General features: G+C 41.6%; 1 protein-coding gene across 2 annotated transcripts in view; it reads right to left on the bottom strand.

Moving 5' to 3' along the window:
- The window catches only part of LOC6565972 (homeobox protein prospero), a 60,057-nt gene that overhangs the window by 10,336 nt on the left and 34,597 nt on the right, over positions 1–15,124 (bottom strand). Inside the window, exons 1-2 of one of the 2 annotated variants that reach the window (XM_001992549.3) lie at positions 4,447–4,704; positions 3,424–3,558 (exon numbers count right to left, since the gene is read on the bottom strand). In XM_001992549.3, coding sequence (XP_001992585.1) covers positions 3,424–3,558; positions 4,447–4,695 — 384 coding nt within the window. In that variant the 5' untranslated portion in view covers positions 4,696–4,704. Of the gene's footprint in view, positions 1–3,423; positions 3,559–4,446; positions 4,705–15,124 lie in introns of those variants that run through there. The other variant, XM_032739069.1, reaches the window with a different exon arrangement.

The raw sequence follows: 15,124 nt of genomic DNA, 5'->3' as shown, positions 1-15,124 counted from the left end.
TTTAAGCATAAAAGTGACAAGCACTAAATAATGCACTGATACCACAAATATAAATATAAAACGATATAAAATGAAGAATATTTAATGTTTTTTTAGGAAATAAAGCGGATTTTCTTCAACTTATTACCACTTTTGCCTATACATACATAACTTATTTGTATAGTCATTGAAATTAGTTTCTAGAATAAAAACATGGAATTTTTCTTTATTAACAAATTGAAATGTTAATTATTCAATTCTGGATTCGAAATGTTTGCACGTTTCTAATTTTGTTATCAAGAAGAGTATTCACAATTCGATTGCTGTTTCTTTTGTTTTGTTTTATTTTGTCATTTTCCTAAGTTTGCAAGCTGCACAAAGCGGCGTATGAGTAATGTGTGATGTTCTGTTAGTTGTCGACTGTTGTAAGTCAGAAGAGCAACAACAATAGCATAAACAGCCACAGCCCAGTTATTGAAATAAACAAAAAGGCAAAGCACACACAATACACACACACACACACACACACACACACACACACACAACACACATGTGGCTTTTGTACTGATGCTGCTGAGTTATCGCTGATATTACTCCGCGGAGAGTAATACACAACAAGAGCTGAACAGCAACAGCAGCAGCAGCAGCAGCAGCGTCGCTAAACTGGCGACAACGCAACTCTCACCAAGTGCACTTCACCAAGTGCAGCACCAGACGAGTGAGGAGGTTGCGGGGCGAGTAAGGAGGCGGGTGGGGGGATGGTTGGGGGTGTAGAGTGTTGTGTTCGTTTTCATATCGAAAAATGTCGCGCGCATTTCCCATTAAAACATGAGCCGTTGCCACAAGAATGAAAAAAGAACAACAGCACAGACAGCATTTATATGGCACACACACACACACACGCACACACACACACAATATCTCACACACACCCATACACACACACACAGACACGTATGCATAGCCTGCAGCTTTTATATGTGGACACGCGTCGCGGCTGTTTACGCAAAACAAAAGTCATAAGATAAAATTACATTAATAACTGTGAAGCTAAAAACAAAAAAAAAGAACAGAAAAAAAGCACATCGCACGTGGAGAGATAAAAAGAGATGTGGAGAGAGAGAGGGAGAGAGTGAATGGGAGTTTAGAGAGCAGATTCACATGCGGAGATGGGCAGGAGGCCAGATTCACATGCGGAGATGGGCAGGAGGTCAGATTGACTTGCGGAGATGGGCAGGCGAGCAGGCTGGGGAACAGGACATGCGGAATACTAAAGCTAAAGCTGAAGCTGAAGCTGAAGCTGAAGCTGAAGAGGCCCTAAACGTTGACGCTTTGGGCTATTGGCAGCTTAAGCGAACGAGGAGGGGGTGCAGCAGGGGAAGAAGGCTACTAAAATCGGGAGGCGCACACAGTGGGCGAGGTTGGCCAAATAAAAAAAAAAACAACAACCTTAAGCTGAGATTTGTGCGCTCAAAAAACTTGTTATTGGGAAGTACAAAGCTGATTGGCTAAAGTGGAATTTGTATATTTACCCAAAACTAGCGATTACAATATTTGTGGTAAAAATAAATAATAAATTTAATTTCAAAACAGAAGTAGATGTAAATATTTTAATACACAACAATTTATACGTGTAAACACATTTTATATCTAAAGCAGTAACAAACTTTGTGGCAAACTGCTTGGATTAGCTCCACAACTAAAGTGGATGGATTCAAATGCATCTCTGTCAAAAATTTGAACATGAAAAGCTTTTAGATTTCAAAATAATCCATTCGAATCCATAACTTTGTCACAACTAGGCCAATTTTGAGAGCAGACAAGTAGGCAGCCAGTGCCAGGCAACAAAGGAATCAGCGAGTGAGCAAGGAGCCAGTGCAACGTTTCAGTTTGTGACACATTGAGAAATTGGGAAATGATCAGCTCACAGCCCATAGCTAGATAGTTTTATGCACAATCATCTTAACTGTTGGCCATCAGCAAATAGTATTAGTCAATATTGCCAATATTTCAGTTCGGAAATCTGCTCACATCAATGAAAACATTTACGGCGCAATTTCGAGCAACATTCACAACACACACAAGCACACTCACAAACACACAAACACTCACACTCACACTCGTACTCACACTCACACTCACACATTGTGGATATTCATTGGGGCTGCTTGCGGCTAAACAAATTTCAATAAAAAGAAATTCAAGTGGCAGGCAGGCATTTTTTATGCGCCTCCATGTGGCGCTTTCGCTTTCGCTTTCACTTTACGACCAATATGCAAAAGGACAGCAACAATGCGAACACAAAACAATACACGGACTAAAATATATATTTCGTATGGGGCCATAAAAACTGAAATTCCGAACTCCGACCCAAAACAGCAAAAAAAAAAAAGTTTATCTTTTTTCTACGGAGACTCTCGAGATAACGCGCCGAGATTTTCGTCGGAGGCATGGTGAGCGAGCGAGCGAAGGAGCGAGGAGAGTAGTTGGAGGGAAGAGATGAAGCATCGCCATTTGATTTGTGGCAACATTTGCTGCAGGCTCCGCACTTGCTGCTCTCGTATTTTCTGTTTTTTTTTCTTTCTCCATAACGCTTAGTATCTGTGGCGCTTTCAGGCTTTTTTTTATGGCTGACCACCCGCTGGGCAACGCAGATTGCCGATGGGTTCTGGGTTGGGTATTCTCTTCTCATCTGTTTTTTTTTGTTTTTTTTTTTTGCAATATTTAGCCAATAGAGTTTTGCATTGTTTGAGCGGCGCTTTGTTTGGCCCCGGTTAAATAATCAAAAGGCTGGCAATAATGCGGGCGAAAATGGGGGAAAAAATGGGAAAATGCTATTCAATGGTTTTCATTAAGCGCATTGCTGATGCGACTGACGTCGTCGGTCGTCGGTCGTCGGTCATCGTTCATTGGTCTCGTCGGTCGTCGGTTGTCCTTATCGTCATTGTCGTTGCCATTGCCGTTGCCGTTGCCGTTGCCGTTGCCGTTGCCGTTGCCGTTGCCGGTGCGTGCAGTTTATCAATTAGCTGCCCAAGGGCAGTTAATTGCTTTCTACCAATACAAAATCCAGCCACAATCCTACGGCCCCTCCACTTCAACACCCACCCACCCATTCGACCACCATTCGACTGTCTGTTAAGGCTATTGGGTTGATATTCACGGTGCATGCACTTCAGGCTTTAATCGTGCAAGCTGCGAACATGCAAAATGCTCAAAAGGAAGTTGAGAGACAGATTCATTTAGAGTACACTAAAGGCTTAATTTGGTTATGTTTTTAAGGGTTATGCGGATGATGATTTTGTTGAATGCTGTCTGATGTCACTGATGGCACTTTGAATGCGGTTCACGAACCGGTTCGTGATGTGCTTTTAAGTTAAGCACTTTGCTAAGACCGGTGCTATCACATAAAGCATGGTTAATAGTTATGTTGTTAGTTGTACTTACAAATTCAGTTTGTGGACTGGGCGCTATCCAATGCTCCGGATTTGTTGGTATTGCCTCGGCCAGGCAGGGATCGAAACTGGACGGTCGTTTCTTAACAAAGTCTACAGGCAGGCTGTAATCATCACAGATGGCAATCTGCAAGCAAAAAAACAGAGAGACAGAGAGAGTGTGTGTTAGAACTAGAGTGAAATAGAGATATGTAAATACAAAATACAAAACAAATAAAATGATGTGAGAGCCTTCACGCAATTTGTATGCTAAAAATAAACATTTTCAAGTTGAGCAAGAGGCAACAAGAAACAAGAAGTGGATGAAGAAGAATGAATACGACACATGCAAATGCGTCAAGACCACAGCTGTGCCCCTTTCTACACCGACACCGACACCGACACCGCCACATCTAGCGAGAGAGTGGAAAGCATTGCATACACTCAGGAGCAGCACTGGCTGCGTCATCAAAAAGTGCTGAGAAGAACACAATGGCTAAATTACAGTTACAATTAAAAATGGCGACGCCGCCTTTGGAGACGCCTCGAGAATCTTTTCTCGTCAAGTGCACCAGTCGAGCGACCAGGTTGGTAAGAGAATTCCCCAATGTGTACAATACACAGCAACAATAACAGCAACAAAAAGTCACGAGATTTGCAATTAACGTTAAGTGGATGGCAACTGTGAAATTAAAGCCAAAAGGATGTTGAAAGAGTTGAACAAGCAACAAGCAACTAGCAACATGGAGAGGACCTCCTAAAAATTATGATAATCTGCTGTACTGATGCATGATGATGATGATGATGATGATGATGATGATGATGATGATGATGATGATGATGATGATGATGATGATGATGATGATGATGATGATGGACTATCTAATCAGTAGTCAGTTATACAAATGCAAACAAATTCTACATTCTACATACATCTATCAATATTTTGAGGGCCACCGTTGCATGGCAATTGAGTGGAAGGACGAGTGATGAAGGAAATGACAGGGTTTCGCTAGTTAGACTTAAAGCCAGCTACCTCAAAGTACAATTGCAGGCGATAAAGTTGACGACAATTGTGGCAATACCATTCCACACCGGAGCCGGAGACCAAGCCGGGGCTCGAATTGAAGTTGCCAAGATTGTTGGTTGTTGTTGGCCGTAATTCACGAGCCAGTTCCCGTGGGAGCGCGGCACAGGTGGCGTGATAGCGCCAGGCACAAGGACCTGAGCACACCACATAATCCTCGCCAGCGGTAAAATCAATCCAGCAGCGACGACAGAACATGCTGCTAATAATTTTCTCTTTTTTTTTCGAGAGAGAGAGAACGTCTCGCAGGGTGAACAAACACTTAAGAAAATTACAAAAAATAAACGCGAAAGGAGTAAAGAAGCAAACAGGAGCAACAAACAGGAGCTCAGGTGTTGACAGGTGAACGGGCAGCGCGGCACTGACTTCAATATAAGAAGCACAAGACACTGTGAGTGGTTTCCAACTATCGGCAAAAGTTTTCTACACTTTTGCATCTGTGGCAGCTGCGGCAAATGTGGGGGCAAGTGTGTTGCGATGCCTTGGGACATTGCTTTTGAAATTGAAAGGCCAATTTAAAGTGAATGAAGGCAGTTGGTTAGTGTGCATAATATCTGTCCTGGCAGTGGAAGCCAGTCTACAATCGTTGAGCGCCACATTACCAATGCAACAGTTCCTGAGCACACAAATAAACAGCGAACGAAGCAAAGGAGTGAAAGAGAAAAGAAGAGATAGAGCGAGCGAGAAGACTACTATGCTGATTTGAGAGATAAGCTGAGCGAGAAGATATAAGATAATGAAGATAATAGTTTCTTAAAGTGACCAAAAGGAGACATATTCTAAGCGCAAGGCAGCAATATAGATGATAGAGACATCAAATACCCTATCTTAGACTCATAGTTCCTCATTTATTAGTGAATAAACTTTACTCAGTCATCAGTATATCTAGAGAGAAAGAGAGACAGATAGTTAACACTAGTGATAAACATTTAATTAGCTCTAGCCTCATATTGTACTTGTTTTATTAGATTTTATTCTATATTTTCCAATTCAAGAGAAATCTAACACAAATAAGTCTTAAATGTATTCCGAAGAGAACATTTACCTTAAGCTGAAGACAATTCGACAAGCTCAGATTCAACAATAAAAACTAACCAAATCAATATTGATACACTTTTAATAATCGTTAAAAAATGTATCTTCATAAGTAGATCAAGTAAATAAATTTCAGTGTAAATAATTATTATCAAAATATTCTTTTTTAATAGCTTGTATAAATTGTATTTTTATTTAGAAGCCCACAGACACCAATTGGAGATTAGCAGCAGTTTTTCTTTTCGAATTCTGAAAATCACTGTGAGAAAAATGGCTCAATTTTTGGATTAGAAAGTAAAAGAAAAACAAACACATCGAGCGCTTTCTCCAATCATGGCTATGCCAATACCCACTTATTGGCCGGGCTAATAATAAGCAGCTGCTGTTGCTACTGCTGCTGCTAATGCTGCTGCTGCTGTTGCTACTGCTGCTGCTAATGCTGCTGCTGCCATTGCTGTGATTGCCAAGTTGTTGGCTTTGGTGTGCGGCCATAAAAAATGCATAACCAAAGCAGGCAGCCTTGGAGGTGCAGCTGCACCAACAACAACCAGCCGACACGTGTCCACACCCCCTACACACTTACACACTTACACACCATCAGAACACCAGCACCACCCACATGGCCGCTACAGGGGCACCTGCAGCTAAATAAAATGCCCAACTCGTTGGCCTCTCACTGTCTGCTCGAGTAAATATCATAAATTTTAAAGACGGCGTTAATGCGGCTCGTTTCAGTTGCATACTGAAAGTAGCCACACTTCCCCTATAACACCCTCCCTCACCCACAGCATCCTTCAGTTAGTTGCAGCCTTGATGGCAAAGCCAAAACAACACTGGCGCATAACCGCAGGCACTTTGGCAACGCGCCCAAGATAGGATCTCCGGCATCAGACAAAAGACACACAAAATGCAAACGTTGCAACGACTCTTCTCTCTCTCTCTCTCTCTCTCTTTATCTCTGTCTCTCTTTATCTCTGTCTGTCTTTGTGGCAAGAGGCTCTGTGGCCACATGTTGCCACATGGCACAGCGCTTTGACACAGTTTGCTTTTGGCCAGGTCTTCGGTGCCAGGAAATGAAAACTGGCTATGCCAACCACACGGTTTTCCTTTTGCCTGTCTCCATCCCTCTCCCTCTCTCTCTTTGGCATTTTATTTTGTGGCATATTGCGCTGATTGCAGCAAACTGACACCAGCTTACACATGTGTGTGTGTGTGTAAGCGAGCGCTGCATTGACAGTTGAATTGGAATTGAAGAATATCGCTTTTGTTTCACAGCTTAGCTTCTTACAATAGAGTCAGTCCTTCAGCTCTGCCAGTCAATCGAATGTTTAACCATTCATGTTTCAATACAATATTCGCAAGTTTTTGATTTTCTTTGTTCATCTGCCAACGCCAGATGAATCATCTAATACGCTCTCGAGTTCCCCACAAGTATAGCTTTAATTAATTTCCCAATTTAACTATCAATTGCATCCTATCAGCTGATAAATACTACAAAACGCTTAATTAATCAGCAACGAGGAACCTTAGGCAAGTTAGTTCGTTAGTTATTACGCTAAAAAAGCAAAAAAGTACTTCGATACTTGGCCCGCTGAGCGGGTTGACCCCGCCTGGTTATAATTGTTGTTACTGTTGCTGTTTTTGTAGTTGTTGTTGTTGGTGTTCTTGTTGTCAATGGCTGTCAAATTCTCAGGCACTAATTGCAATTAGCAGCAATCAAAATACACACACAAACACACACACAAACACACACACACACACACAGACACAGTTAACACCCATTGTTGTCGGCCCACTTTGGCGTTAGTTTGATTGACTGCTTGATTGATCGATTGTTTGACTGATTGATTAACTGAGCGAACGGCAGGCAGGCACTTTCAATTATCAACAACAATGGCGCCTAGCACCAGCGCCAACACCAGCACCAGCACCAGAGAAACAACAGTTGGCATCAACACGTCCATGGTTGGGTGTTAACTGTACCTGGGGAGGATTATGGGGCTGGTGATGCGAGGGGATGAGGGGATGAGGGGATGGCATGGGGCACTGCTTAATCACGTGCCCTTTAATGCTCAATTGATTTGTTTGCTATGTGGTGCGATTACAGGTAAATTTCCGACGTCAATTGCTTTATGAAATGTTTACTCAACTTATCCAGCTGCAAATGGAAACAAGGTAGCCAAGCACACTCTCTCTCTCTCTCTCTCACACACACACACGCTCTCTCTCACTCGGTCTCTCTCTCTCTCTACTCACTACCCCCTACATCTTTTCGCCAGTTTATACAACATTGCAACTTTTTAATGGCTCGCATGTGCATTGCATGGCTTGGAATGTGCAGAATATTTTTGTTATATTCTACAAAAATACCCTATAAACATGCGCCGTTGCATAAGGAGTGTGATACGCATATCTAATGGACGTTCAGTAAACATGTGAGCAAATTAAAGTTGCTTAGCAAGTAATATAATAATTTCGTAATGAAAATCTAAAAAACTGGAGACTTCAAAACAGTAGAAGCGTTCTTTCACTTATGCGCTCCCATATAATCTCAAGGATCTATAGACTCATAGTGGTTATAGCTGGCAAACTTGGTGAGATACATTTATAAATGAGAAGCAACCGATTAGTCAGTATTTTGTATGATTCCACATTAGATTTGTGATATAAGGGAACTGTTGACAGCAGCTTTCTCAAAATATCTTTGGCAGTTTACAGGGTATGTACCAGTTGAGCACGCAACGCCAATGCCCATTTATGGTTGTTTTCTGTTTGTTTGTTTGTTTTTTTTATGTAATTTGTTGTTGTACTTCAAGTGCAGGCCATTAAAAATGGCCGTCAATGAGACATTTGGGAGCATAAGCTTTCAAGTGGTGCATAGCGTGGCGTTGGGGGCGGCTGTAAGGGGGTGTGAAGGTGTAAGGGGTGGGCACAAAAGTCAGCGTTACGGTTCGAGTCCAGGGTGTAGATTTGGGAGTTTGAGAGTTGGCTCGCAATGTTGAAGGGTGTCATCGTTTGGCATTTGGCTGACTGCTGATGGCTGCTGGCTGCTGGCTGCTGGCTGCTCACTGCTGACTGCTGTTGACTGTCGGTCTGTCGGATTGTCGAGCAACGTCAGGTGGGTCGGCTTTTTGGGTGGCTGCACCCAGGGGTTGCTCCATAAATTTTAATTAAATATTTTTGGCATTGTGTGTGCGTGTGAGTTGTTGCTGTTGTTGTTGTTGTCTTTTTTTAAAGCAGACAGTGAAATGTGGCGTAAATCCTGTGCGCGTGCTAGGAAAAGTCACAGTCAGAGTCAGAGTCAGAGTCAGAGTTAGCTTCAGAGATCAGGAGAAGGATGAGGATCCTCATGGCACCACTTGAACTGATGCGCACCACCTGCGCCTCGGGCACAAAAGTCGATAAATTTCAATGTCGCAAGAGCAGTAAAAGAAAACCAGCCAACAACGGCCTATCAAGTGCGACTCCATTTTGTGGGGGTTGCTCAACCAGACAGACTGAAGGACAAAACGACAGACGATACATGTCGACGCATCTTCGGAACGAGTCCATTTTTTATTGGGTGCGGGCGACAGCCCTGGCATGCCACATAAATTGTTTGTATTGCGGCAAACATTGCAACCAAAATGAAAATTACAAAATAAAACAACTCAAATGTTGCAGTTACCAATTCAACGACTGTGCCATACCCTGCTCTAAACTGAAAGTGCTAACAGACTTCGACAATTGTGACCGACTGCCAAAGCGAAAACTCCCTCGTCGACATAGATTAATAAGAAATTGGTTTTACATGCGAACTGCAATTAATTGTATAAAATAAAAGAAAAAACAGATGTGTCAAATACACTGGTTTTAAAACAGAGTAGAAAATGTTTGGAAACGAAGGGGTGTTTTACTACGCTGATGAAGAGGAAACGGGATCATTGGGGTCAAACTGTAAAAGAAATAAATTCATTTGTGACCGCTGGCCGAGGCTGGCGTTCAGTTTTAAATACTCGCAATTGTACACATGTTGCCAAATGCATGTAACTCTCTATTTGTGTGTGTCTGTGTGTGTGTGTGTGTGTGTGTGTGTGGCACTTCCTGTTTGACTACACTATACACGACACTCAACGCCTACCAGTGCACAGCTCCCCTCCGCCACCCCTTTGTTTGCCACTACAGTTGAGCGCACATTGGAAATTGTTCTGCTTGCGGGAGCAGAAGTTGAGGCAGCCCAAAAGTGGGGAAGGCGGCAAAGAATCCGCGGCAGAGGTTATGAAAGGTATGGGGGAGGGGGGGTGGTAAGTTGTTGTAGTTGTTGTGAACTTTGCAGAAATGCATTGACCGGAAAGTTGTAATATCCAATCGCCACTTTATTTGCGAGCTCTGGGTCGGTCCCCAGTTGTTGCCACTGATTGCTGGCAAACCAGATGTGGTGGGAGGAGGAAGGAGGAAGGGTGCAAAAGGGGGTAACTGCTGTGCAGTCACTTAAATGGGCATTGCGTGGCTAAAACCAAAAATTTATTACTATCAGCCAATGGGCAATAATTGAGACCCGATTCCGAGGAATCACATCACATAAAGCGAATCGTAATTTTTGCAATTTTGCAATTTGCATTTGGTATTTGCTAGTTGGTGGTTGGCTCACAAATGAATATGAATATGATTCACTTCTGGTATAATAATAATCGAGTCAACCAATCAAAAATGGGTGCGGGTTTCGATTGCCAACACATAATCCAACTAGCACACCTATATAAACCCATTTGCTGTGCAACAGACTCTGTCGGCATGGATTTATTATTCATTTATTTTTCATTTAAATTATTCCTTGCTTTCATAATGCATTATTGCATTTTGATTATATTTAATTAATTCAATTAGACCCTCTTCTAGTATGCACTTTGTGGCTAAGTACTTTTAACCTCAGTTTAACAAAGAGTACACATAAACTCAGAACACAAATTTCAATTGGTTTTCTTAGCGAAGCTCACTTTATTTCTTTTGCTCAAAATTGGTTAGCCTATGTGGGACACAAGGTGCCTAATCTGCACTACCACATAGAGTATGCAAGTGGATAAACCAGTGGTATATATATATATATATACATCTATGTGTGTGTGTGTGTATGTCGCCACAAAGCCGCAACCACCGAAACCCACAAGCAGAACTACACACACACAGACACACAGACACCCCACACTATGCATACAATAGTCGGATGTAGGTTGGGGGGGAAGAGATGGGGGCTGGGGGGTTGAGCATATGGGTCCAATTACTCAGCATATCCGGCGTTTCCTTAGCCATAACCGTAGCCGTAGCCCGGCATTCGCCCTCATCATCGCACGAGGAGCGCATCAACAAACACTTCACGCCTGACATTTGACAAGACGTTCAGTGGGAGGTGGGGTGGTGTGGGGTTTTTGGTTCAAGGGGGGAAATGACGTCTACAAAAATCCAAATGCGAAAAAATGGCAATAATATTTTTATGGGCATAAATAATACAGCAAGCAAGCAAGCAAGCAACTGAGCAGAGGGCGAGGAGAAATTTAGTTCTGCTGCTGGCAAACAGTTTTTCACGCCATTTTCATGCGGGGAGAGTTTTGAGGGGGGGCAATGGGAAATAGAATGGCTGGGTAGAAGAGTGGTGGGAGGGTGTTGGGCATGGCTTGGGTAGTGTGGTACACTGAGTAACCACACGCATTTAATGTTGGCAAAGTCGATTAAGCGTCTGTCCACTTGGCGGTTTTCTTGGCTTGCAAACAAAAGCAGCTGCTAACTGAAGCAGCACCGAGAAAGCAAACTAAATACCCAAAATTCGAGAGGGCAAGGCCAAAAATCATGAAGAGCATCAAACTACAAAAACACTAAAACGACGACTTTCTGCTTTCAACATTAATGCGGTCCATGAGTCAGCGTAAAGTCAAAGCGTGGGAAGGAGTCGTGAAGAAAATCCTAACCCTCAATGCTCAGTCTTACATTTGCACTCCAAGCCCCCACTCCACCCCCTCCACCCTCCTTGCACCCTTAGCGCGTTAGTCTTGTGTGTGCTTATCCTTGTCACTGTCGTCATTGTCGTTGTCGTTGTCGTTTCGTCCTCATTATTAGTTGTGAGTGCAAAACAATTTAGGAAATTGCTTGCCAAGAAATACGAGCAGTTTTGTGAATGCAACATAAAGTAAAGATATATTCATATGTGTTGTTATAGGGTTAACGTTGGACATTCGGACGGTCAAATTCACTATAAGTTATAAGCGCAACTAAGACAAAAGTGGGATTCAATTCAACGCCTAAGGTAAAGTCATTCCATGCTAATAAAATAAAATTATGTGATAGTAAGTAACAGGTAAAAGAAACTACTTCCGAACCAACAAAGGTAAACATTTCAGATCGGCTGAGTCGATTTAGGCATGTCCGTCTGTAAGAACAAGTCAATGCCACAGACTATTCATTATTCATATTTATTTATCGATAACTGTCATGCTGTGAATATCGATATAAATCGATTTTCGATTGCGCAAAAGGGCAATTGTATAAATATGGCCTTTAAATATACATATATAATATACCGTTACACATTTTGTAAGTATTCATTAAGATCGTATAAGATCTATAATCTGTCGAGAGTTTCCAACTTAAAAGATTTCCTGGAAGATATTCAGCGTCCGATTAGACTAGAATTCAATACGGAAACTGAAGCATCCCACTCTATAGGAGCTTTTTGGATTAGAAAAGTTTTCACAGGCATAACAGAAGTTTAATTATTTATATGCCAAGTAAAGCAATATCAAATCATTTAATTCCATATTAACAAGTTTCAAAAGCTACGCAAAAACCATATAAATTTCCAAACAGCAAAATTGCACACATATCTCCAAATCATACACAAAAATAATTTTCGCTGTTCGCCCTCAAAGTGAATCGTTAAATGGAAAGCGGTAATTAATTAAATTATTTTTGTACGGTAAGCAGAAATTATAAATTAAACCAAACTAACTAATTTGCATGAGAAAATTTAATTCAGTCGTTGAATTGAATAGATAGAAAGCGTAAAAAAATGCGAAAAAAGCACTGGGTTTTCAAACCAAATTTAGAGTGAAAAACTAATGAGAATTAAGGGCAATGAAAGTAAACGCCAGCTGAGTGCAATTTAACTAAAAATTTGAGGAATTTTGGGAAATTACCGCGAAATGGAAATTCAAAGTGGAGAAAAGGGCCCACGGCTTAATTTGCTGTCTAGAAATCAGCCAACGAAAATATTTACGGAATTTCATTTATGAATTTTCACTCGAGGGGTTAAAATTATGGGGCTCCCCCTCTGCCCTCTCTCTCTCGCTCTGCCTATCTTTTGGAGGATTGGATTTTGACTATTGGGTTTGAGCAACAAAAACCAAACGCATAATGCTAAACAAATAAAAATGGAGAAATGGATAGACCCGAGGATACAAAGCGGCAGTGAAGCATTACATTAAGGCAAATAATCGCATCGCATGTTGTTGTCGATGTTGATATGAGACACATTGAGGGGGTGTTGAGTGCAATGGGGGTGGGAGGCCAGGTTTCTAGGGTGGTTGTAAAGTGTGGCAGCGACGACGCGTCGTCATCGAAATCGTCATCGCTGACAGGTGGTTTGGCAAATGATTTTGATGCCTATTCAAACTGACGAGCTCTGACAACCGGCGACGCCTGAGCCTGTCGCGATAAAAGAACCAGCACCACAGACACAAACAGCTCTACACTCAAAGGAAAACATTCGCTGGCAGCATAAGTCAGCCATGATTTAAGAATATGAACCAAAGTTCTTGTTCATACAAGCATTTTTGATTCTTAAATGGGCGTAAATCTTTCTCAATAATCGTAGCAAAGCTTCGGTTTTTCAGTTTGTTTCATTTTAGAATGATAGTCACATTGAATTATGAGCTTGAGTATTTAAAATTTAAGTGTTAATTTTAATAATAAGAACACGTTCTTCACGTTCTTCACATCGTTATTTCGTTTTCTTTATTTCGTTCTATGTGGGACTTTAATCACTTTGAGAGTTGATTTACGTACGAAATTGTATAATTTTTTCCTCAGTGCACAGACACAAATCCCCAGACACACAAGTCGGCACTTGAGCCGCCTACCCAGACCCAGACCCAAACCCAAACCCAGCACCAAACCCAAAGCCATATCCATAGCAACCCGAAAGCCAGGCCGAGACCCAGGCAGACTCATCCAAAGCCGCCTCACACAGAGTAAATGTTTTTATTTTGCCTGCTGACTCAAAGGTGTGCGTGTGTCTGTGTGTGTATGTGTGTGTGTGTGTGTATACACCGCATATACAGCTCATTAAATACAAATCAGCTTAGCAGCAACTTGAGCAACAGCAACATCAGCAGCAGCAGGCAGCAGTAAACACAAGCATCAGATGGCAAACATGAATCGTATCATCTTCAAAACGAGACCACTTCAATGTGCCCAACTTTTTTTTTTAACAACGAACTCCAAATATTCTAAATTGTGGAGTTTTGGACGTAAGCAGAAATGTGTTTAGGAATTTCGAATAATTTCAGATCAGCTTTAAAAAAAAAACTTTAGATTGTAAATGTCTTTTAAAATTATAATAAATATAGATATTGGTTGTACTCTGAGATCTTTTAAAATACATCAAAAAAATGACTCAACTCTGTTCCAAATATTCCCACTTACGTAGTTGAGACAAATCTCATAGAATATATACAGAACAAGTCCATAAACATTTTTCATATACCTTTACTTACTTCTGTTCAAATTCACATGCTCTTATCCTAATCTCCTGAATACTTTTTGTGTACCCACAAAGCTTGGCAATAAAGTCATAATGCTCATGCTCCATCAAATGGCATAACGGAACTGAAGCTGCAATTAAACGGACATGCCTCCCATTCTATTCCCACCCACCTACCCACCCACCCACACACACACAGACACACACACAGCTCACATCCGCCTCGAAAAATGCCGAAAAACATCAACAAAAATTTCACTTAAGCCACAGGTAACCAAAGACATGAACGCTTATCAGTGATATAGACAGACAGGACAGACAAGGGGGAGGGTATAAAGAGTGAGCGGTGTGTGGGGGATGCGATAGGGCAAACAGTCAGACAGCATTGCAGAGACAACTCAATTTGTGGGCGGCTAAAGTCAATTTAAAAAGCAAATATATCGTTAGTGTGAGGTGTATGTGTGTGTGTGTGTGTGTTGTGTGTGTTGTATGTTGTGTGTGCACTTAAGCCAAAGATAACAGCAAAACACACACACACACAAACACATACATACACGGCACAAAAATAGATTGAGCTAAGTAGTTATTTTGTAATCATGTTCAATTTGTTTAACCGAGTCAAAATGTTAAACAAAAATACAGCAAACTCTCCTTGATCCCGTAATATCAAATAGATCAAGCCAGCATACATATAGAACAAGCTAAAACTAAAAATTTGACTGCTCTCAAGGAGATTCAGATTTACCGTACTTCAGTCGTCGTACTTTCTGATTTTTTCCCCGTGTACGCACACACACACACACGCACAGCTCCGCACAGGTCATAAGAGCAAAAAGAAGAACGTTGTCGTCAACGTCCAGA

This window comes from Drosophila grimshawi, unplaced genomic scaffold, assembly GCF_018153295.1.
Source record: "Drosophila grimshawi isolate 15287-2541.00 unplaced genomic scaffold, ASM1815329v1 contig_848, whole genome shotgun sequence".
In the NCBI taxonomy this organism is placed as follows: domain Eukaryota; kingdom Metazoa; phylum Arthropoda; class Insecta; order Diptera; family Drosophilidae; genus Drosophila; species Drosophila grimshawi.
Note: the sequence above shows the minus strand (reverse complement) of the source record. Positions and strands in the feature narration are given on the sequence as shown.